The sequence below is a fragment of the Piliocolobus tephrosceles genome, chromosome 1, assembly GCF_002776525.5.
Source record: "Piliocolobus tephrosceles isolate RC106 chromosome 1, ASM277652v3, whole genome shotgun sequence".
Lineage (NCBI taxonomy): Eukaryota > Metazoa > Chordata > Mammalia > Primates > Cercopithecidae > Piliocolobus > Piliocolobus tephrosceles.
In genome coordinates, this window is record NC_045434.1 from 107,214,246 (window position 1) to 107,236,625 (window position 22,380).

A 22,380-nucleotide genomic window follows, 5' to 3' on the forward strand; every position below is an offset into this window, starting at 1 on the left:
GTCTTGCACATTGGGAGAATCCTGGGAGATAAGGCTGGAAGGATAGGTTGGGCCTTGTATCATGTGGAACTAAAATGTTCTGAATAGCTTGGGTTTTTGAAGGTGTATGAGCAGAGAAAATGTTCTTAGTAAGAGGTTAATTGAAGGATTTTTATCCCACCATTGAGAGGGAAATTATAAAGCAGATGGTATGAGCCTGGATGATGGGTGGGAATTTGAAGAAATTCAGCTGATCAAAGCTTTCCTTTCCTCCTGAAGACATGTTTTCTCCATACTTTGTATCCCTGACTCCCTAAACAGCAGGCATCTGCTCTTGCTCTGGTGCTTTGTCTCCACAAAGCCTAATTAGTAGGGTGAGTGAGCTTAACCCAATTTCCTTAGCTCCTCAAAAACACACATTTCAATGAGCACATTGAGGAAGGAACAGCACAGGGGGCAAATTTTTCATCCCACACTCTCCAAAGTTGTTATAAATTAACCAGAGGAGACAGGACTGGTAAGATAGCCATAATACAATAGTGTAAATAATATAAGGCACAGGCGAACCCAAGGCTAGCCAGAAGTTTTGTGTGATTAAAAGATTATTCAATAAGCTATTTATCCAGAAGAAGAACCAAGCCCAGAATCCTGGGAGCTTTTTGTGATCCAGTAGGTCAAGGATATGTTCAAAGAAGACAAAGTTACCCAGGAATGAGACAGTCAAGATGGAAGGGTAGAGCTAAATGAAAGCATTGTGGTCAAGATAAAGACAAGCTTAACCATTCTGAGAATGCCTCACAGGTAGCTGTAGACTCAGATGATTATAAGGGAGAGCAGCATCGTTCTGTTCGGGTATAGGTGGGATCCCCTGGGGAAGAGAAAGGGGAAAGCACCATGAATCTAAGACAAAACAGCTTGTGGTGGTTGGTGGTGGCTGAGGAGCATGAGGGGTGGGAGGCAGCTAACACACTGACAGGTGCTCACTGATGGTAACATTGAAAATATATGCACGTGGGCTGGGCCAGGCGCAGTGGCTCACGCCTGTGATCCCTGCACTTTGGGAGGCCAAGATAGGCAGATCACCTGAGGTCAGGAGTTTGAGACCAGCCTGGCCAACATGGTGAAACCCCATCTCTACTAAAAATACAAAAATTAGCCAGGTGTGGTGGTGCACGCCTGTAATAGCAGCTACTTGGGAGGCTGAGGCAAGATAATTGAACCCAGGAGGCAGAGGTTGTAACGGTGAGCTAAGATAGTGCCATTGCATCCAGCCTGGGCAACAGAGTGAGACTACTTCTCAAAAAAAAAAAAAAAAAAAGAAAGAAAGAAAGAAAAAGAAAAGAGAACAAGTGGAGTCACTCATCTGTTTCCTACCACAAAGGGCAATCTGGGTCAAGAGTGAGAGATGGTCCCCCAACGTCAGCCAGGCAGATTTTTTTTGTGTAACGGGACTTAAGCCACTGTCAGTCACCTTGTGGAAAAGTGCAAGTTCTCCCACAGATCATCCATTAAATAACTAATGGATCTCCAGGGAACCTCCTTTTTCCCAGCACCTTCAAGCCTAATTGCAAGATCGTCATACATCTATAGGATCATCTTTAGAGCCTAAAAATAATTTAAATTGGCTATGTAAAGTATATGCAATGCAGCATTTTTATATGAGGGACTATTGGAAAATCAAATAACTGCTAATCTCTAGTATAAGAAGGCAGACATTTTTCTTTTAGACTAGTATGGAATTTTCTCATTATGAAAATGCAAACATGGCTGGGCACAGGGGCTCATGCCTGTAATCCCAGCACTTTGGGAGGCCAAGGTAGGGGGGATCACTTGAGGCCAGGAGTTCAACACCAAGACCAGCCTGGGCAACACAGTGAAACCTCGTCTCTAAAAAAAAAAAAAAAAAAAATTAGCTGGGCATGGTGGTGCATGCCTATAGTCCCAGGTACTCAAGAGGCTCAGGTGGGAGAATCTCTTGAGCCTGGGAAGTCAAGGCTGCAGTGAGTTGTGACTGTGCCACTGCACTCCAGCCTGAGTGACAGAGCTAAAATGTCTCCCAAAAAAAGCCAAACAAATGCAAACATGCTGCCAACAACTAAATTCCTCAAAGTCTTTTGCTTCCCCTCCCCTATGCGAATGCATATAGAACCCACTTCAAGGAACAGGTGTGACACAGCATGTGCCAAGAGTAGACCGGCTCCCTTGTTGCTAGAAGATAACGCCAATATGAGGACCCCTGTACCGAGAACTACCTTATCTCTCCCAGCCACCTTTGGCCACATAGAAGTGAGACAGCTGGAGGATGCTTGAGGAAGTCCGGCTAAATTTGCCCACACAGTTTAGTAAATATTTATTAAGTTAACACGAGATGATTTTCCATGTGTTAACATGTACCATTCTCGTGATCTCATTTAAACTTAATGAGTCTTCAAGGTATTTTAATGCTATCCTGTCTGCAGAAAAGATGGTCAGGAAACCTTTCTGGAGGGCAATTCAGCACAATTGGTATCAATAACTTAAAACTATAATCTAAAATGCAAAATATATGCATAAGGTTGTTCATTGTAATATATGTAATTAGAAAAACAGTACACAAAATGTTGAATATGGGAATGGCTTAGTTAAGGTATACTCATATGATAGGGTATTATATTAATATTAAAAATGATGTTTTTGAATAATATCTAATGAGCGAAATGCTTAAGATATCAAGAAATTAAAATGTAGGCTATAAAATTATATACAGTATTATCCCCAACTTTGAAAAACATTTACATATTTAATACATCTACATGCACAGAAAAAAAAACTAAAAGAAAGCAAATCAATTAATCTATGACGAATTAAAATTTTTTCTCTATTTTTTTTTTACTTTCAAAGTTTCTTTTGTTATATACAGATTAGTTTCTTTCAAGAACCAGAAGCTAAAGAAAACCAACATCTGAAAGACCCATCCTGTGGCAGACATTGACCTAGGGGAATTTTACCAATTATTTGATCTCCATAGTAATCCTGAGAGGTAGGCATCTCAAGTCCATTTTACAGATGAGGAACTAGGCTCCACAATTTAAGCAATTGCTCAGGGTTACATAGATTTGAGCCTAGACAGTGCCCATGTTTCCTGCTGCATCAAATGCCTCACCTGCTGTGGCTCCTAACAGAACACTGGTAGACTTACAACAAAGGTCACTGACAAAACAGAGCTGTGTACAGCTTTCCCAAGAGCAATTGCTTTCTAAACTCTCTATTTCTCTCTCAAAGCAGAAAACTCAAAATTTTAAATCCCCTGGACAAGAAACGGAACCTTTTTCATTGCTAGGGCTCGAGGTTCCATCCCAAAGCCGTTTTGATCCAGATGCCCAGCTCCACAAGTCTGTGCCCTCTCAGAGCCTATTCCCTCATAGCCGTGGTATCAGCTATCCTGCTTACTAGTTTGGCATTTTGTCAGGTTATGAGCAGAAGGACAGGGCAGATTGTACACCCCCACCCCTTTCAGCCAGCTGGCTCCGTGGTCTCTTCCTTGGATACTAAAACAAACAGGCTGTGTGCTCTGGCTCCCTACTCAATCCAAGGGGTGGGGGGAGCAACAAATATCCCAGCTATGTGAACAATTGGAGGAATATCTGACAACACATTTCATCTTTTGTAACTCTGCTTCAGTCAAATAGGGCCTCCAGGCCTGGGAGTCCCATCACACCCAAAGCCTTGTTGTTCAGCTGGGTTCTAGGTACTGCTAGAGAGTTGCCCAGCCCCCCAGCTGGCTCTGTTCCACATGAATCCCAGTGATACTAACTGCACATCCTCATGAAGGACATAGAGGTAGAATTTTCACTACTGTTTCAAGACCTCTTCATCACTTCCTGTTCCCTCCCAGAGGCAGAGCCAGGAAATTATTTGGATGGAGGGTCACAGCAAGTCAGTGATGTTCAGGATTGAAGCATGCAGCACCATAGTTCATAATTTTAAAAATAAACTCCCTAGAGATTTTGATCTGAGACGAGGGAGAAGGGGACATGGAGAATGGCACATGACACCACAAAACAGCAACAGGAATAACCTGGTCCTTTTTGTTTCAGACTCTTTTTGATTCAGACCCACATATGAGGATTGCATGTTCACAGAAGTTTGAGAAATACTGGGTTAAACAAGGTTAAACAGATTAAGTTACTGTAGGACTTCAAAGAAATTTTAATTTGCTCACGTATACTCCAAAGATTTTAAAACAAAACGTATTTCTTAAACATAATCAATTATAAAATGAAGGATTCCATAGGCACGAGGACCCCAATGAACAAGTTTTGGGAAGTGCTGCTCTGCGGTGGGCCCGTAAGAGTCTTGTAAAGATAGAAAAGCAGGCCCCCAAAACAAACTCTTTCCCACCAGCCATCAGTTACTATCTTCAAAATGGCAGTGTGGGCTCAATGTTTTCCTTCTGTACTCTGTCTTCAGCAGGGTTTATGGTATTTTTCCACTTGCTGGTCAAAGCTCCTGGAAGAATACCCTGCCTGGAAAAAGTTCACTGGAGTCAGAAGGTATTTGAGTGCTAGACCCCTGAATTCACTAGCTAGAAGAGGGGTGCCCTTGCTGCTGTGGGACGGGGGAGAACTATGGCCCATCCAGGCACTCTGATTCTCTGTGGCTTCTGGACCTCCATCATCATCTCCCAAGGGTACCAAGGGGGACCCTAAACCAATTTCCTCCCTGGTTTTTAGAGAGATAAACTCTTCATCTGTAGACCTTAAGGGCACTGAAAATCCCAATGGAGCAGTCAACATAGTCACCCTCTTTTGGGTCTCACAGAAAGGCACTGCCTCCTTCCATTCTTTGCTATAGAGGTCTGGGAACAACTGCTTCTTGGTCTGCAAAGGATGGTGGGAAGGCTGCTTTTCAAGGTATGCAGGCCAGGGAGAAAGTTTCTCTTTCTGGGTCTTCTTTGAGTCTCTGTCAGCTTGAGATTGATCAGCACTTTCCTCAGGAGATTCAAACACAACACCTTGGGTTCTCGGCCTCTTTAGCCTCCTTTCTAACAGCCAGAGAAAGCTTGGTTTTCTAGAGGAAGAACTCATGTATTGCTGTACAGAGTCCGGGATCAGAGGCATGGAGATCCTGGGGCTCAGACTGTCCTGAAAGCCTCCACAGGGCTGCCGACTGACAATGGGCACCACCTGGCAAGGCTTCAGTGCTGCGACAAAGGCACAAAGCTCGGAGTAGGAGGAATGGTCAGAGTAAGGGATGACGTGGATATCAGGATGGGAGCTGTGGATTTTTCGGCTTGTGGGAAGGATAGCAATGGTAGGGTGGGTCTGGTTCCAACGCAGCATGTTGGAATGGCAGATCTCCATATGGTCTACGGCATGGATGCGGCCAGCCTTCTCCTCCACCGTGAACACATCTGCCAGGCCCAGTAGCTGTACCAACTCCAGGCGCCGAGGACTCAATACCACCCAGGTCTGAAACTCCAGGGCCAGCTGCTCCAGCAGTGATTCCTTTCCCAGGCTGTAGAGTCCTAAATAATGTTCAATGTATTGGGGAAAGTAAAAGAAGGAAGAAAATGAAGCTATTGGAAAATCCTAATAAATCAACAAAATGTTTAACAAAAATAGATACAATTCATGGAGAAATCCAGGGAGAATATCAAGGAAGAAGCAACATTTGAGCTAAGATATATGAAGGGGAATGACACAGAATCTACTCATTCATTTAGTTCAACAAAAGAGAGCATCTTGCAAGATTCAGGCACTATGAAAACTAATAAAGAAAGCTGTCAGCCCTCAAGAGGTACAATCTACAAGGAGACCCAGAAAAACCACAGTTAAGAGCAACGTAAAGATATGTGTACAGGCCGGGCACTGTGGCTCACACCTGTAAGCCTACCATTTTCGGAGGCTGAGGCGGGAGGACTGCGTGAGCCCAGGAATTCAAGACCAACCTGGGCAACCTGGCGAGACCCTGTCTCTACAAAAATAGACAAATAAGCACGTTGCTGCATGCCTATAGTTCCTGCTACACGGGAGGCTGAGGCGGGAGGATCACTTGAGTCCAGGAGGTCCAGGCTGCCGTAAGCTATGATTGCGCCACTACCCTCCAGCCTAGGCAACAGAGTGAGACCCTGTCTCTTTAAAAAAAAAAAAAAAAAGTATACAGTATTGTATCTAACAGGTGATGGAGTTAGGGAAAGTTAGGCTAAATCTTAAAGGATGGGCAAGTTTAACCTGGCAAGGAAAGGGTAGAAAGGGTATAGTGGAAAACATTTTAAGAGGGGTCAGTTTGTTGTTACTAAAGTAAAGAAGGAATTGGTAAGATATGATACCAGAGAGGCAAGAAAGGGCCACATAATAGAGGGTCTTATATGTACCACTAAGAAGCTCGGACTTCATTGTGTAAATGAAGGGGAGCCACTGAGTATGAAGTAGGAAAATGGCTAATTCTAATCATAAGAATAACATGCTCAGAGCAGAGCTTTAAAAAGAAAAATATGGGCCGGGCGCGGTGGCTCAAGCCTGTAATCCCAGCACTTTGGGAGGCTGAGGTGGGCGGATCACAAGGTCAGGAGATCGAGACCATCCTGGCTAAGACGGTGAAACCCCGTCTCTACTAAAAAATACAAAAAACTAGCCGGGCGAGGTGGCGTGCGCCTGTAGTCCCAGCTACTCAGGAGGCTGAGGCAAGAGAATGGCGTGAACCCGGGAGGCGGAGCTTGCAGTGAGCTGAGATCCAGCCACTGCACTCCAGCCTGGGCGACAGAGTGAGACTCCGCCTCAAAAAAAAAAAAAAAAATACGGTAATAATATTATTTGACTGCCAGGATGAGAAGAAGCTGGAGTGGAAGTTTCAATTGAAGGGCCCAAATAGTACTTACAGAGAAAGAAATTGAGACATTAATTTGGGTAATGGTTATGGTAATAGATATAGGAGATGTTTAATAGCTGTTCTCAGACCTTTTCTGAAGAAGTTTCAAATCCACAACCAGATTGTGAATGCCTTAATAAGAAGTACATATTATTTATATCCACTTTATTCCTGATTAGGGTTCAAAATCTCACTCCTTGGGCACAAATGGAGCTGATTTTTCTTCTCTCTATATATATTCCCACTTCCACCTCCCCACAGGTCCTTCCCTACCAGACTGGGAGCCCTTCAAGTCAGAGACTACATTTTATTCATCTTTATATCCCCACTGCCTATTGGATACTTGGTACTTAGTTGGTAGACGCTTATTACATGTTTGCAAAATTAATCAAGACTTACTATAGCATCCTCCTAGCCAGCTTGGCTTCTTTGAGAAAATTCTGCATTTAAATATTAAGAATGGTTAGGTCTTTATGAGTAGTTAAGCAATCCTGAGAGTAGAGGATATTTCTCAATCAATTTGGTAGTCACCCTGGAAGGTATATAATTTTTTCAATGCCTTTGTTTAGTCTCATTTTCAAACTCCTTTCAGAGTTGAGACATGTCCTTTTCAAATATTTATAATGGTGGCAAATCTTTGCCCTTTTGTAGACTCACAAATTTGGAAACAACCAAAAAAGTAACTTAGAACCAAATCTATTACATGTATTTATTTTATAAAACAAAAATTTATTTTCATAAACTATTCCAAATGGCAACTCCAAGAAAGAGTCCTCGACAATGTTTTATACTGTTTATAATCAGTAGAACAAGCACATAGCTGTTTTTCCAGTATACTTAATTTAAAGCACAATGCTCACTTAAATATCTATGTTCTGATAAATTTCATTCATTCATATTGAATGCTTCTGTGTCAGGCATTAGTGATATACCCATAATAAAACAAAGAGCCTGCTATAATGGAATTCACATTCTAGCAGGGGGAGTTAGACAATAAAAAGTCCAATAAATACATATAGAATATATTGCAAGGTGATGAGTGCATATTGTCCCTCTTCTACTTAAAATCCTTCAATAGCTCTTGGTTGGGTTTAGGATCAAGTCCAAAATGGCTTAAGAGCACTACAGCTCCTCTTGCCTTTCCAGCCTCCTTGCCCACTGTGTGCCTGTCATACTGGCTGCTGCCTCTCTGTTCCACAAACACACAAAGTCTCTTCCTATTTTCAATGATGCTCTTAAGGAGTTTATGCTTGTGTGTGTGTGTGTGTGTGTGTGCGCGCACGCACATGCCTATGTGCATGTGCCAGAGGAAGTGGGTGATAGGCAACAAGCAATAGCATATTTGAAAATGTATAGAATATATGAGTGCTATAAAAAAATGAAAAAAATGAATCGGTATAGGTGATCAGGAGTTGGGAATGGGGATGGTGGGCAGGTTGCAGTTTTACTTATTTTATTCATTCATTCATTCATTGAGACAGAGTCTTGCTCTGTCATCCAGGCTGGAGTGCAATGGCACTTACATGGCTCACTGCAACCTTGACCTCCTAGTGGACCCAGGCAATCCTCCTGTCTCAGCCCCCTGTGTAGCTGGGACCGCAGGCATGCACCATGCACCACCATGCCCAACTAATTTTTAAATTTTTTGTAGAGACAGGGTCTTGCCATGTTGCCCAAGCTGGTCTCAAACACCTGGCTCAAGTGACCCTCCCGTCTTGGCCTCCCAAAGTGCTGGGATTATAGGTATGAGCCACCACACCTGGCCAGGTTGCAATTTTAAATAAGGTGGTCAGTGTAGGAGAAAGTGAGAACTGTACAAAGATATGAAAGCACAAAGATATTTAAGTGAGAACCCTTAAATAACCTAGTTCACTATATACAGGTGACAGGAAACTGAAAGGAAACAACTTACCAATCTTTATGTTATGTTGTGGGTGTTTTCGAATGAGCTGGACAATCTGGTGGGCAGCTTCTTGTCGGGTAGGAAGAACCAGGGCTGGGTTGCAATTGGTGTTGTCTAGGTATAAAGTATGGATCTGTTTCCCCAGTGTCAGGGCTGGCTCCTTCAGCATGGATGGTGTGTATCGAAAATCACCTAGAAGAATATGTATATGGGGGCAGAAGGTCAGAGACAAAAAAACAGAAGACAAGCCTCTCCTACCTCCAACAATAGATGGGGGTATGCTTACTGGTCTGTGAAAAAACTACTATGTAGCCTGGCACTGAACTATGCAGTATAGCTGCATGGTTTCTTTGTTGAAATGTCTCCATCCTGCTCCTGTTTTTCAATTACTCTTCACAAGGTTTGGACCCTTAAAGAGTGGGAAATTGGCTGGGCGCAGTGACTCACACCTATAATCCCAGCACTTTGGGAGGCCGAGCCAGGTGGATCACCTGAGGTCAGGAGTTCGAGACCAGCCTGGCCAACATGGTGGAACCTGGTATCTACTAAAAATACGAAAATTAGCTGGGTGTGGTGGTGGGCACCCGTAATCCCAGCTACCTGGGAGGCTGAGGCAAGAGAATCACTTGAACCCAGAAGGCGGAGGTTGCAGTGAACCACCATCACACCACTGCACTCCAGCCTGGGTGACAAGAGTGAAACTCCGTTTCAAAAAAAAAAAAAAGAGTGGGAAATCAGTTGAGATAGGGTCACTATGCTCATATGTGATGAAGTTAGAAGGCCTTCAGCGCCTCCAGACTTCTATTGAGTTAAGGCTGCTCAAGAAAAGTCTGCCAGGTGTGGTGGCTTGTGCTGATAATCCTAGCTACTGGGAAGGCTGAAGTGGGAGGATCACTTGAGGTCAGGAGTTTGAGACCAGCCTGCACAATGTTGCAAGGCCCCAGTCTATACATTAAAAAAAAAAAAAGTAACATCTAGTCTGGAGAAGTCACTGGGATTCCTTGAGAGGCCCACCTGTGTAGAGGATGGTTCCAAAATATCCTTCAAAGAGAAACATGACAGAACCAGGACAGTGATTGGCATCGAGGAGGGTTACAGTCATGGTCTCTCGTCCAATTTCATCTAGGGGTAATACATGGCTCTCACCAATCTCCAGGGGTTGGATCCATTGCTTAGATACCTGAGAAAACAGTTAGTCATCCCAGTGACCACGGACTCCCCTCCCTGTTACTTCCCGGGGTCAGGGACGATGCCTTACATGAATCAGGAAGGCTGACCAAATCCTGAGTCACTGGGCACAGAAGCTGTAATGGGGATTCCCAAGCAATCTGCCCTTCCTCCTTCCACTCTCCATCCCACCCTTTGTACAACTTAATTAAGAGTTAAGCTGGCTGGGCGCGGTGGCTCACGCTTGTAATCCCAGCATTTTGGGAGGCCGAGGCGGGAGGATCATGAGGTCAGGAGATCGGGACTGTCCTGGCTAACACGGTGAAACCCCATCTCTACTTAAAAAAAAAAAAAAAGGGTGGCGGTCGCCTGTAGTACCAGGTACTCAGCAGGCTGAGGCAGGAGAATGGCGTGAACCCGGGAGGTGGAGCTTGCAGTGAATTGAGTTGGAGCCACTGCCCTCCAGCCTGGGCAACAGAGGGACACTCCGTCTGGGTGGGGTGGGGGGAGAGTTCAGCAACCAGTCTAGTCAGCAATTTTCAAACTTACTCCTGATCTTAATATCTTGGAGACTTAAGGGTGGGGTGGGGAGAGAGCTGGAGAACCACCCAGCATGTTAGGTGGATTCTTAAGATAAGGCAAGTTCAGGCGGGGCGTGGTAGCTCCCGCTTGTAATCCCAGCACTTGGGGAGGCTGAGGCGGGCGGATTGCTTAAGGTCAGGAGTTTGAGAACAGCCTGGCCAACGTGGTGAAACCCCGTCTCCACGAAAAACACAAAAAATTAGCTGGGCGTGGTGGCGTGCGCCTGTAATCTCAGCTACTCAGGAGGCTGAGACAGGAGAATCTCTTGAATCCGGGAGGCGGAGGTTGTAGTGAGCGGAGATCGTGCCACCGCACTCCAGCCTTGCAGCAACAAGAGCGAGACTCCGTATCAGAAAAAAAAAAAAAAAAAAAGCAAGTTTGGGAAACATCAGCCTAGCTTATGTATAAAGGTAGCAATAGTTTCCTTGGCTGGACTAAAATATCTCCTCAACTTAGAGCTAAATATCTCAAGTTGGTCACTTGGAAACCACGTTCCTATTCTGGGTTAAAGATGCATTTTGGGGTTCAAACAACTTCTGCATCAGTCTTCGTGGCCCCCATTCTATGACTCAAAGAATGACAGGTCGAAGTCCCAACCCAGATGCCTGGACCAGCTCTCGGAGACTGACTCCAGCCCCATACCTGTAGGTGACGATGCAAGAGGTGGGCTGTAATCGGGGAGCAGTAGAGGGGTCGGGCCCAGGTGCTAGACAGGCCCACGGTGTGGTCCGAGTGCATGTGAGACAAGAAGAAGAGCCGTGCGGTGCCAGCCCGACGCAGGCTCCAGAAGTCCACTGCAATGGGCGTATGGGGGATCAGGACCCCATTCATGGTGGCAGGGTTGGAGTCACCAGTGGGATGCTCTCCGTGGGGGCAGGGCTCCTGCGTGAGGCTTCCACAACGGCGCCAAGATAAAAGTCATGCTGGGACAAGAACAGGGCCAGCTACCCTAAGGGAAAGAGCCCAGCAGAGGAATAAGTCACTAGAGTGGGCAGAAAAAGGAAGTGACAGTGCCGACGGGAGCCCAAAGAGCGGAGGGCGCTCGACACTCCCAACTGCGCGGGAGCTGAGGCCAAGCCGGGCACTCAAAGCGCGCGCTGCTGGGAGGAGACAGGCCGAAGTAGCCGATTTCCGATTGCCCGCCACAGCACCACCAGAGGGAGCCGCGCGGCTGCGCCTGGAGGGTGAGAGGTTGGGGGAAGGGCATCCTAAGGTCGGAGTCGGGACCACGCTCAGCCTTTGCTCGCTGGGAGACCGGCAGCGCGCTTGTTTGGTCTCTTGACAAGGGGGCGGAACTTCCGCAGAAAGGAAGATTGGGCCTATCTGCGATGAGAACGGCTTGAAGGCGCAAGAAAGGCTGGAACTGGAGAGGGAGGGGTCTGCGGTCAGTCGGACGCGGCGCTGGAAATCCGGCGGAGGGCCTAGCGGTAGCGGGAGCGATCTGTGGGCGGGGCGAACGGCCTGCCGGGCGAGGGTAGGGCCTGAAGAGCCCAGGGTGGGGCTCGCGGGGTCGCGGAGGGCGTGGAAGTGTGTCAGGGCCAGCGTGCCGGCCCTACGGAAGCCAAGCCTGAGGCGAGATTTCGCGTTAGTATTTTCACTGACTCATATTTCCTTTACTCAGGCTCCCACATCAAGACGAGAAGGAGCCCACGAGTTACCGTGGGAGATATGGGAGCTGCCCTGTGACTGTTAGGAAGATGCCGTACCTTGGCTCCGAGGACGTGGTGAAGGAGCTGAAGAAGGCTCTGTGCAATCCTCACATTCAAGCTGATAGGCTGCGCTACCGGAATGTCATCCAGCGAGTGATTAGGTATCACCTAACTCCCGTCGCGTGCTGTTTGCTCCCTTTGCAATCCCCATCAGGGCTCACTAGCCCCAGTCTCTCTGAAAGGGTAAATTAGCTTTCACACGTGGCAATTATATGGTTCGGTCTTCGTCCTGCTGCTTTGGAGTACCATCTCAGTCTCTCCTCTGCAGCATCTTTTACTCACCTGTGTAGTTTCCTCCATATCACAGGCTTGAGCAATTACTGCTAACTCCTGGATCTATAATATAGCTAGTACAGACTTCTTTTTTTAGCTTCAGACCCACGTATCCCACTGCCTGCCTGGCATTTCCGCGTGCATGGTTTATCAAAAGTATGTCCGAAATAGCACGGACATTCTTCCGTCTTCCTCAAACCTGTTCTTCGGCTTACATTTGTGTTGATGAATGCCACCAGCAGCCGACTATGCGTGGGAGCTAACCTTGAGGACACCCGATCCCCACTTCTCATGTCAGATGGTTTGAATTCATGATTCTAAATATCCACCCTCTCTTGTTTATTGGCATTGTTGTTCTGGTCCAGGCCGTCATCACCAAAGCAATTGCAGCAGCTTACTAGTAGGCCACCTTGCCTCATTTGAGACAGAATTTTTCCATTATACAAATCTGAACACATAACTCTTGCCTACAGCTATGGTTCACAAACTTTACTATGCACAAAAATCCCTTGGGGTGCTTTTTGTCATCCAGTCCAGGGATTGATTCTGATTTCAGTAGGGTGGGAGGGAACCCAGGAATCTGTATTTTTAATAAACATCTCAGCTGATTCCAGTAGGAGACCAGTTTGAGAAACAATGAAGTCCAAACTTACCACAGCACCCAAGGAACAAGCTGTTAATTCAACTACCTACAGATCAAAAAAATGTATGCCGCTCCTGCTCATGTTTACATACCTCATACCTTCTATTACATCTATTACATCTGCCTAGTGAGCTCCTGCTCATTCAGGTAAAGTGTTACTTCCTCTGTGAAGAAACATTTTCTGACTTCCTGCCAGTGTTAGACCTCTGAATCCCCTCTGCGCCTTGTACAATACTTCTGTTTAAATATTTACCTATGATACCATAATTAACGGTATTCTTATCTGGCTCATTAATAGATTTGAAGTTCCTAGAGGTCTGAGACCACACCTTCTTCAAGATTATGTCCCAAGAGCATATTCCTGGATGTAAAAGTTGAATTTCACCAAAGTACTAGGGATTCAATAAGTGTTTGTTGAGGCTGGGCACGGCGGCTCACGCCTGTAATCCCAGCACTTTGGGAAGCCAAGACGAGTGGATCACCTGTAGTCTGGAGTTCGAGACCAGCCTGGCCAACATGGCGAAACCCCGTCTCTACTAAAAATATAAAAATTTAGCCAAGCGTGGTGGCACGTGCCTGTGGTCCCAGCTACTCAGGAGGCTGAGGCAGGAGAATCATTTGAACCTGGGAGGCAGAAGTTGTAATGAGCCGAGATTGTGCCACTGCACTCTAGCCTGGGTAACAGAGCAAGACTCCATCTCAAAAATAATAATAAGTGTTTGTTGAATGAATAGAAGAATAATGTTTATTGCAGGCCTATAGTATGAAGTACTGTGTGATGTAATTGACAAGGTAATCCTGGCCGCTACCCTCTAAGAGATCACAAGCTAGTTGGGTAACCAGGAGATATGTAAGTAAAACTCCCTCCATTGTTAGTTGGGGATTTTGCATTTTACTTCTTTCTGTCATGTGCATTGGTTTCAGGTACATGACTCAGGGCTTGGACATGTCTGGTGTTTTTATGGAAATGGTGAAGGCCAGTGCCACTGTAGATATTGTCCAGAAGAAGTTGGTTTATCTGTACATGTGCACATATGCTCCCCTGAAACCAGATCTGGCTCTCCTGGCCATCAATACGCTGTGCAAAGACTGCTCAGACCCCAATCCAATGGTGCGAGGGCTGGCATTACGGAGCATGTGTAGCCTCAGGTGAGTACCGTCTTCTCTGTCTGGTCCTAAATGGCTGATGAATTCAAGAGATCACGGGGTAGATTTTTAAAGAGGATAATTTATTTGAGCTCCTTAATACTGGGGAAAACATTATCGTACCCTGAACTTAGATTTTCAGCCACTGCTTTGGCTTAATAACCTATATCATATAATTTTATTAGAGGGAGATTTTGATTCTCACTCTAAGTAAAATAGTCCTCAATTTTGGTTAAATATCTCTAAACAATTATGTGTATATATTTTTTTGCTGCCTGTGCATCATTATTCCAAATGAAAAGTCAAATTAGGCTGGGCGCAGTGGCTCATGCCTATAGTCCCAGCACTTTGGGAGGCTGAGACAGGAAGATTGCTTGAGCTCAGGAATTTGAGACCAGCTGGGCAAGATGGTGAGACCCTATATCTACAAAAAATTAAATGGGCATGGTGACACGCACCTGTAGTCTCAGCCACTAGAAGGCTGAGGCAGGAGGATGGCTTGGGCCCAGGAATTAGAGGCAGCGGTGAGCTATGATTGGGCCACTGCACTGCAGCCTGGGTGACAAAGTGAGACCCCATCTTGGAAAAAACAAGAGAAGAACAAAAACGTCAAATTATGGCTTTTTAAGCTTAATAGAGGCTTTCTGCAATTCTTCATGATCTGATGGGTGTAGCATCTACTAAACTCTCTGTTAGGTGAACAGGGGCTGATGTATGTCAAAATTAGTATTTCCGAATCTGGCTGACTCCAGGATGTGTTGCTTAGGATGCCTGGTGTGCAGGAGTATATACAACAGCCTATTCTCAATGGTCTGCGGGATAAGGCTTCATATGTCAGGAGAGTGGCAGTCCTTGGATGTGCCAAGATGCATAATCTTCATGGAGACTCTGAAGTAGGTAAGTTCAGTGTAATCCATCATGGTCAATGTGCCTCCATTATGTATAACTTTATAAAAGATTATGTAGCTTTGGTAGAAAATAATAATGTGGCCCCAGTTCTATACATGTCTCTTTAAGTAGGATGCAGGGCTTGGTGTCTTCTGGAGATGAGAAGTACTTTCTCTCGGGCCCCAGTTAGATCCTTTGTATTAGCTGCTTAAAACAGTCTGGACATGGCAGGTTTTTTTTGCCTTGCACTTTAGTATGGTCTTTGTCATTTTTGTAGCAGAGAAGTTCAACTTTGTCTACTTGGAGCTATTACTCTGGCTACATCCCTGTTACTCTGAAGCTTTTCTTCTTTATCTAAGAACTTTGTTCTTTTTTATAGATGGTGCCCTGGTAAATGAATTATACAGTTTGCTGCGTGACCAGGATCCAATTGTAGTTGTGAACTGCTTGAGGTCTCTAGAGGAAATTCTGAAACAGGAAGGAGGCGTTGTCATCAATAAGCCCATTGCTCACCATCTCTTAAATCGGTTTGGATGCCTCAGTGCTCTTTTTATTATGAGATCTGCGTCCTTGTGGGATCTTGTTGATGTATTGAACAACTTATGTGAGGTAGAAAAGAAAGTTAACCATTATTATTATTTGAGACGGAGTTTTGCTCTTGTTGTCCAAGCCGGAGTGCAATGGCACTATCTCGGCTTAGCGCAGCCTCCGCCTCCTGGCTTTAAGCAATTCTTCTGCTTCAGCCTCCCGAGTAGCTGGGATTATAGGCATGCACCACCATGCCCGGCTAATTTTGTATTTTTTTAGTGGAGACAGGGTTTCTCCATGTTGATCAGGCTAGTCTCAAACTTCTGACCTCAGGTGATCTGCCCACCTCGGCCTCCGAAAGTGCTGGGATTACAGGCGTGAGCCACTGTGCCCAGCCAGTTAACCACTATTAACTCCCTCACATTTCACTAAGAGAATTTCTTTTATTTGCCTTAGTTTCCCTTATTGATATAGGGAAATAGAAATATACTATGGGAATAGGTTCTACCCTTTTCTAGTCATTACGTCCCCCAAACTAAGCCATTTATAGTGTCTTAAAATGTCGGGAACCTGTACCCAGTGTATGCTGATCATGTCTTTGGTCTTAGAAGTGTGCATTTGTATTAATAGCTCATCTTGGAATTTTAAGCCTTTTTTGTGTAAACTTTAAATAGTACATGAAAAGAATGATTTAATTATGGCACAGCCTATTTTTAAGAATTCTCCCTTTGTTATGATGAACAACCAACTGGTCATATGGCAGTGGCATGGAAATGGCCCTAATTTTGTTGCTAAAATAGCTCTTTTGTTTTCTTTTTTGGATAGAATGTCAAAACTGGACCAGTGGGGCCAGGCTGAGGTATTGAACTTTCTGCTACGCTACCAACCCCGCAGTGAGGAAGAACTATTCGACATTCTCAATCTGTTGGATAGTTTTCTCAAGAGCAGTAGCCCAGGTGTGGTGATGGGAGCTACCAAACTTTTTCTGATCTTGGCAAAAAAGTTTCCCCATGTACAAACCGATGTCCTTGTGCGGGTCAAGGGACCTTTGCTAGCTGCCTGTTCTTCGGAGAGCCGTGAGCTCTGTTTTGTTGCTCTTTGTCATGTACGCCAGATCTTGCATAGTTTGCCAGGTCACTTTAGCAGCCACTACAAAAAGTTTTTTTGCTCCTACTCGGAGCCCCACTACATCAAACTACAGAAAGTGGAGGTGCTGTGTGAGCTGGTGAATGATGAGAATGTGCAGCAGGTGCTAGAGGAGCTTCGAGGGTACTGCACGGATGTGTCTGCGGACTTTGCACAGGCTGCCATCTTTGCCATAGGTAGGTGTCTGCTTCTTTTCCTTCTTGAGAATCTAGACCAGCCAGCGAGAAAGCTGTGGTTAGAGGAACCATAGAGAGCAAAGGGCATGAATCTTGCTTCAGAAGCGAAGTACTATGCACTAAATAATTGGGTCAGTGACTACAAACAAGGGGGAAAAGAGAGTTGTTTTTTTTCTTTCTCTCTTTCTTTTTTTTTTTTTTTTTTTTGGTCAAGATTGGTGTTGCCATATCTTCCAGGATGGAGAATACAGGTAACTCAAACTACAATACTTAAAATTTTTGTTGTCTTGTATCCAAAATGCTTTCCTATACATCATCTTACCATAGTCTCATGAGACAGTCAGGAAAAGTAGACAAATGTCATTAACTTCATTTTAAAGATGAAGAAACTCAGACACAAAAACAGTTATCAAGTTGCCAAAAGGACATACAGTTTTAGAAATGGGACTGAAATGCAGCTTTCCTGACTCAAAGTCCTATGTTAATCCACCAGTCGTTTATTGGGCTTCTACTATGGGCTATGTATTGTGCTGAATGCAGACCGACACAGAATAATTCCTAAATCTTACAGACTTTTTCATAGTACCCTGTCTGGAATTTAAAAGGCTGGAGTGACTCAAAAACTGAAAACAGCTGTTGAGCTAAGTTTTGAAAGATTTCAAGTATAGGAAGAGGAGGAACCCTCATATTTGGAATAAAACATGGTTATTTTAGGGGCGGAGAAGAGGGAGCAAAGAGGAGACTAGAAATCCTTAGGAGACTGCTGTCAAGTGTCCCCCACAAAAATACTCCTTTGCAAGTGTGCTGCAACAAAAAGGGTGCCTCATATCTGGCTGCCATGTCAATACCTTTGTTACTATAAGTTTTCAGCCTTGTTTAATGGGGAATTGTTTTGCTATGAGCTTTTAATTTTCTAGTAGTCAGTGAGAAAAAATGATTTTTACCAAAGTTCCCTTTATAGCAAACATATTCTTAGTTCATCAAAGAATGATTTTTTTTTTTTTTTTAGATCTGTTTCATGGGCCGGGCGCGGTGGCTCAAGCCTGTAATCCCAGCACTTTGGGAGGCCGAGACGGGCGGATCACGAGGTCAGGAGATCGAGACCATCCTGGCTAACACGGTGAAACCCCGTCTCTACTAAAAAATACAAAAACTAGCCGGGCGAGGTAGTGGGCGCCTGTAGTCCCAGCTACTTGGGAGGCTGAGGCAGGAGAATGGCGTGAACCTGGGAGGCGGAGCTTGCAGTGAGCTGAGATCTGGCCACTGCACTCCAGCCTGGGGGACAGAGCGAGACTCCGTCTCAAAAAAAAAAAAAAAAAAAAAAAGATAGTTCTGTTTCTTTTGTCTTTGATTGGTGGGAGATGATTTTAGATTGAGGTGCTAATATTTCACTTAGCAGTTTTCTCTTCTTTCCCTTCTTTTGTAGGTGGCATTGCCAGGACTTACACAGATCAATGTGTTCAGATTCTAACAGAGTTGCTGGGTCTTCGACAAGAGCACATTACCACAGGTAATGCTTGCCTTTTTAGAATTTTTGATTTTTTTGTCAAGTGCCTGGCTTATAGTAGTTGCTCAGAACATGTTTGTTGTTGAATGATAATATAGAGATTTGAACTTTTCCTTGCATCATCATCTGTTGCTGTTAGAGAAGCATAGGGTCTATAGATCTAATAGGATATTGAGTCTTTAGGCTGTCTTGAGTCTATAAGGCTGTACTATAGACAATGAAGACTACTAGGATGACCTTGCTTGATATTTCACCAATTTTACTTCTCCTTTTGTTTTATGGCAGTATGCCATAGGCAGTGGCTTCCAGGGTTGGGACTAGGGTAAGTCAAGCAAGATGCCTAGGATGCAAAATTTAAGAAGGCACTCAGACTTAGGTTCCTGCAAGAGTCAGTCCTGCATGTGTTCTTCAAGTTTGAACCCTAGGCACCTCACTTGCTTTATCATTTTCCCAGGCCTGGTGGTTCCATTTATATTGTCTTTAGTGTTTCATTCAACAGCAATACTACCCCACACACATTTGCATATGGCTTTCCATTTTACAAAGTGCTTTTTCATACATTAGTTCATTTATCCTCACATCAATCTGATAAGAGCAATATGCATTCAAGAAATTATTGCTCATTTCATTACATTTCTTAGATAACCTTTGACCACACCTCCAAAACCCATTTTATAGAAATCCAGCCAGAACCATGAGTCTGAATACATGACTGTTCTTAAGATTCCTCCCTACCTGGAGGCTCTAATCCTGTGCTCTTGTACCCTGACCTGTATTGTAGTGGTGGTGCAGACTTTCCGAGACCTGGTTTGGTTGTGTCCTCAGTGTACTGAAGCTGTGTGTCAGGCCCTGCCCGGCTGTGAGGAGAACATTCAAGATAGTGAGGTAGACTGTAATTCTCCTTTACTTCTAGGTAGAGGGAGAATGCTTGAAACCCTGCCCTTTGAAATGGAATCTAATTATTCTCTCTACCCTGTGTTTGAAGTGGACGCTCTTTCGAATTGATTGCCACTTTAGATTCTCTTTTGGATATAGATGGCATATAAATTATAAAAACAAGATTTATCTGACGGTTTTTATTACAAAACTCTTGATACCATTGCTCTCTTGAACAGTTTTGTTTTGTTTTGTTTTGTTTTGTTTTGTTTTGTTTTGCTTGAGATAGAGTCGCCCAGGCTGGAGTGCAGTGGCGCGATCTCGGCCCACTGCAACCTCTACCTCCCAAATTCAAGTGATTCTCCTGCCTCAGCCTCCTGAGTAGCTGGGATTACAGGTGTGCACCACCACGCCCATCTAATTTTTGTATTTTTAATAGAATTTTGCCATGTTGTCTAGGCTGGTCTAGAATTCTAGCCTCAAGTGATCCACCCGCCTCAGCCTCCCAAAGAGCTGGGATTACAGGCCTAAGCCACCGCGCCCGGCTTGTCTTGAACAGTTTTGAGTCAGAGATTTAGACCACGGAGTTTTTAGCTAGAATGAGAATTAGAATCATTTGTGAAATTTTTACAAAGATTTGGACGTAATCACAGGTCTACTGACTTAAATATTCAGGGGTGGTGGACCTAGACAGATAACTTTTTTTTTTTTTTTTGAGACAGAGTCTAGCTCTGTTGCTCAGGCTGGAGTGCAGTAACGCCATCTCGGCTCACTGCAACTTCTGCCTCCTGGTTTCAAGCAATTCTCCTGCCTCAGCCTCCCGAGTAGCCAGAACTACATGCGTGCACCACCACGCCTGGCTAATTTTTGTATTTTTAATAGAGACAGGGTTTCACCATGTTGGCCAGGCTGGTCTCGAATTCTTGACCTCAGGTGATCCACCCTCCTTGGCCTCCCAAAGTGCTGGGATTACAGGCGCAAGCCACCGTGCCCAGCTGACAGATACATTTTTAAGAAGCTTCGCAGATGAATTTGATGTGCACTCTAGGTTAGTAACCACTTCTGTGAAAATTTTGGAGAAATTCTTCAAGCAACTTCCACTGGAACACTAAACCCCAATAGGGCCAGAGGCCCCAAACCTGAGGAAACCTTATTTATTGCTTAATCCAACATAGGCTATGAAAGTTTTGAGTTTCCTCTTGTGTATTAGAATTTCATTCCTATTTGTTATAGAGAGCATAGTATAGTAGGGGGAATCGGTAAATTAAATGAAGTAAACTAAAGATTATACCTTTTCTGCTGGCACTAAGCAAAAAGCAAAACCAGTGGCTGTCTACTATCTCCTTTGTTTTAGACGGTCAAGTGTTGAGCACTTGCTCTTATTCCTTTATTCTCTAGGGGAAGCAAGCACTTATTTGGCTACTTGGTGTCCACGGGGAAAGAATTCCTAATGCTCCTTATGTGTTAGAGGACTTTGTTGAGAATGTGAAGTCGGAAACATTTCCAGCTGTTAAGATGGAGCTGCTCACTGCTTTGCTGCGCCTTTTCCTCTCTCGACCTGCTGAGTGCCAGGACATGCTGGGACGTTTGTTGTATTACTGCATAGGTGGGTTTTGCAAGAGGAAATAGTGCTTGCCGTGACCCATAGTAAAGATTCTTAAAAGCGTTCATTGTTTGGTGAGTCATGTCTGGGACCCGAGAAGAAAATGTTAATGCTTCCTAGGGTTTCCTCTCTTCTTCGTTTTTTTCTCCTATTATGGTTGGCACAAAAGTAGGAGGAAAGTGGTTTTGTTTTTAATGGTCAATCTGTTGTCTTACCTCAGAGGAAGAAAAAGATATGGCTGTACGGGACCGAGGTCTCTTCTATTATCGCCTCCTCTTAGTTGGCATTGATGAAGTTAAGCGGATTCTGTGTAGCCCTAAATCTGACCCTACTCTTGGACTTTTGGAGGATCCGGCAGAAAGACCTGTGAATAGCTGGGCCTCAGACTTCAACACACTGGTGCCAGTGTATGGCAAAGCCCACTGGGCAACTATCTCTAAATGCCAGGGGGCAGAGCGTTGTGGCCCAGAGCTTCCTAAAACTTCATCCTTTGCCGCATCAGGTAAAAACAGTCCTTACATTAAATCTTGTCATGATAAATCTTTACCTTTTCAATGATTGGTGGAAAGTAGAGTATCCTAGCACTAAATCTCAGACTGTGGTCTGAATTTGAAGCATTTGTGAACAAGAAAGAAGTTCATCATTGGTTATTTCAGCCATTTATCCAAAGATGAAAGTCACATTGTGTACATTTGGGAATTTGGGTAAAAAACTCAGCTCCTACAGATTAAGAGTATCTTTCACACAAGTTTTCTGTCTCTTTTTAGGACCCTTGATTCCTGAAGATAACAAGGAGAGGGAACAAGAACTCCCTGATCCTGGAGCCCTCATGCTAGTCCCTAATCGCCAGCTTACTGCTGATTATTTTGAGAAAACTTGGCTTAGCCTCAAAGTTGCTCATCAGCAAGTGTTGCCTTGGCGGGGAGAATTCCATCCTGACACCCTCCAGATGGCTCTTCAAGTAGTGAACATCCAGACCATCGCAATGAGTAGGGCTGGGACTCGGCCATGGAAAGCATACCTCTGTGCCCAGGATGATACTGGTTGTCTGTTCTTAACAGAACTGCTATTGGAGCCTGAAAACTCAGAAATGCAGATCTCTGTGAAACAAAATGAAGCAAGAACCGAGACACTGAATAGTTTTATTTCTGTATTAGAAACTGTGATTGGAACAATTGAAGAAATAAAATCATAACAGATTCTTGTTGCTTGTCCAGAGTAAGATGAATAACTATTACAGTTTCTTAGTCTTTCTTTTTAGAGCTGCCAGTAAGTCCAGATAATATCAGATACAAAGGAGAGTGGAAAATCTAGAAATCAGGATTCTTAAGTTTTTGGCCAAAGAACATTGATTCATTCCTTTCATTCCTATTGGCAATTGACCCCATTTTTCAATGATGATGTT

At 44.4% G+C, this 22,380-nt stretch overlaps 2 protein-coding genes across 10 annotated transcripts; one reads left to right on the forward strand and one right to left on the reverse strand.

Annotated features, from left to right (window-relative positions):
- Positions 1-635: 635 nt before the first annotated feature.
- On the reverse strand, positions 636-11,748 carry DCLRE1B (DNA cross-link repair 1B). 6 transcript variants are annotated; one of them, XR_002733783.1, is made up of 5 exons: positions 11,123-11,748; positions 9,746-9,911; positions 8,741-8,923; positions 3,284-5,485; positions 636-847 (listed from the first exon to the last, which is right to left on the reverse strand). XR_002733783.1 is itself a non-coding variant. In XM_023222788.1 (4 exons), the coding sequence occupies exons 1-4, from the start codon at positions 11,309-11,311 to the stop codon at positions 4,425-4,427; spliced, it is 1,599 nt and encodes a 532-aa protein (XP_023078556.1). In that variant the 5' UTR covers positions 11,312-11,748; the 3' UTR covers positions 2,526-4,424. The 6 variants fall into 6 exon arrangements, 2 of the variants coding, with proteins under 2 accessions (XP_023078556.1, XP_023078557.1); XR_002733784.1 differs by lacking the exon at positions 11,123-11,748 and adding an exon at positions 10,277-10,346; XR_002733785.3 differs by lacking the exon at positions 11,123-11,748 and adding an exon at positions 9,990-10,198.
- On the forward strand, positions 11,691-22,180 carry AP4B1 (adaptor related protein complex 4 subunit beta 1). Of its 4 annotated transcripts, none has more exons than XM_023222784.3 (11): positions 11,692-11,954; positions 12,102-12,290; positions 14,030-14,254; positions 15,018-15,148; positions 15,519-15,666; positions 16,493-16,989; positions 18,416-18,499; positions 19,278-19,381; positions 20,771-20,978; positions 21,196-21,477; positions 21,743-22,180. In XM_023222784.3, exons 2-11 carry the CDS (start codon positions 12,178-12,180, stop codon positions 22,168-22,170), a joined length of 2,220 nt encoding a protein of 739 aa, XP_023078552.1. In that variant the 5' UTR covers positions 11,692-11,954; positions 12,102-12,177; the 3' UTR covers positions 22,171-22,180. The 4 variants fall into 4 exon arrangements, with proteins under 4 accessions (XP_023078555.1, XP_023078552.1, XP_023078553.1 ...); XM_023222785.2 differs by having other exon boundaries at positions 11,692-11,907; XM_023222786.2 differs by having other exon boundaries at positions 11,692-11,864.
- Positions 22,181-22,380: the final 200 nt, after the last annotated feature.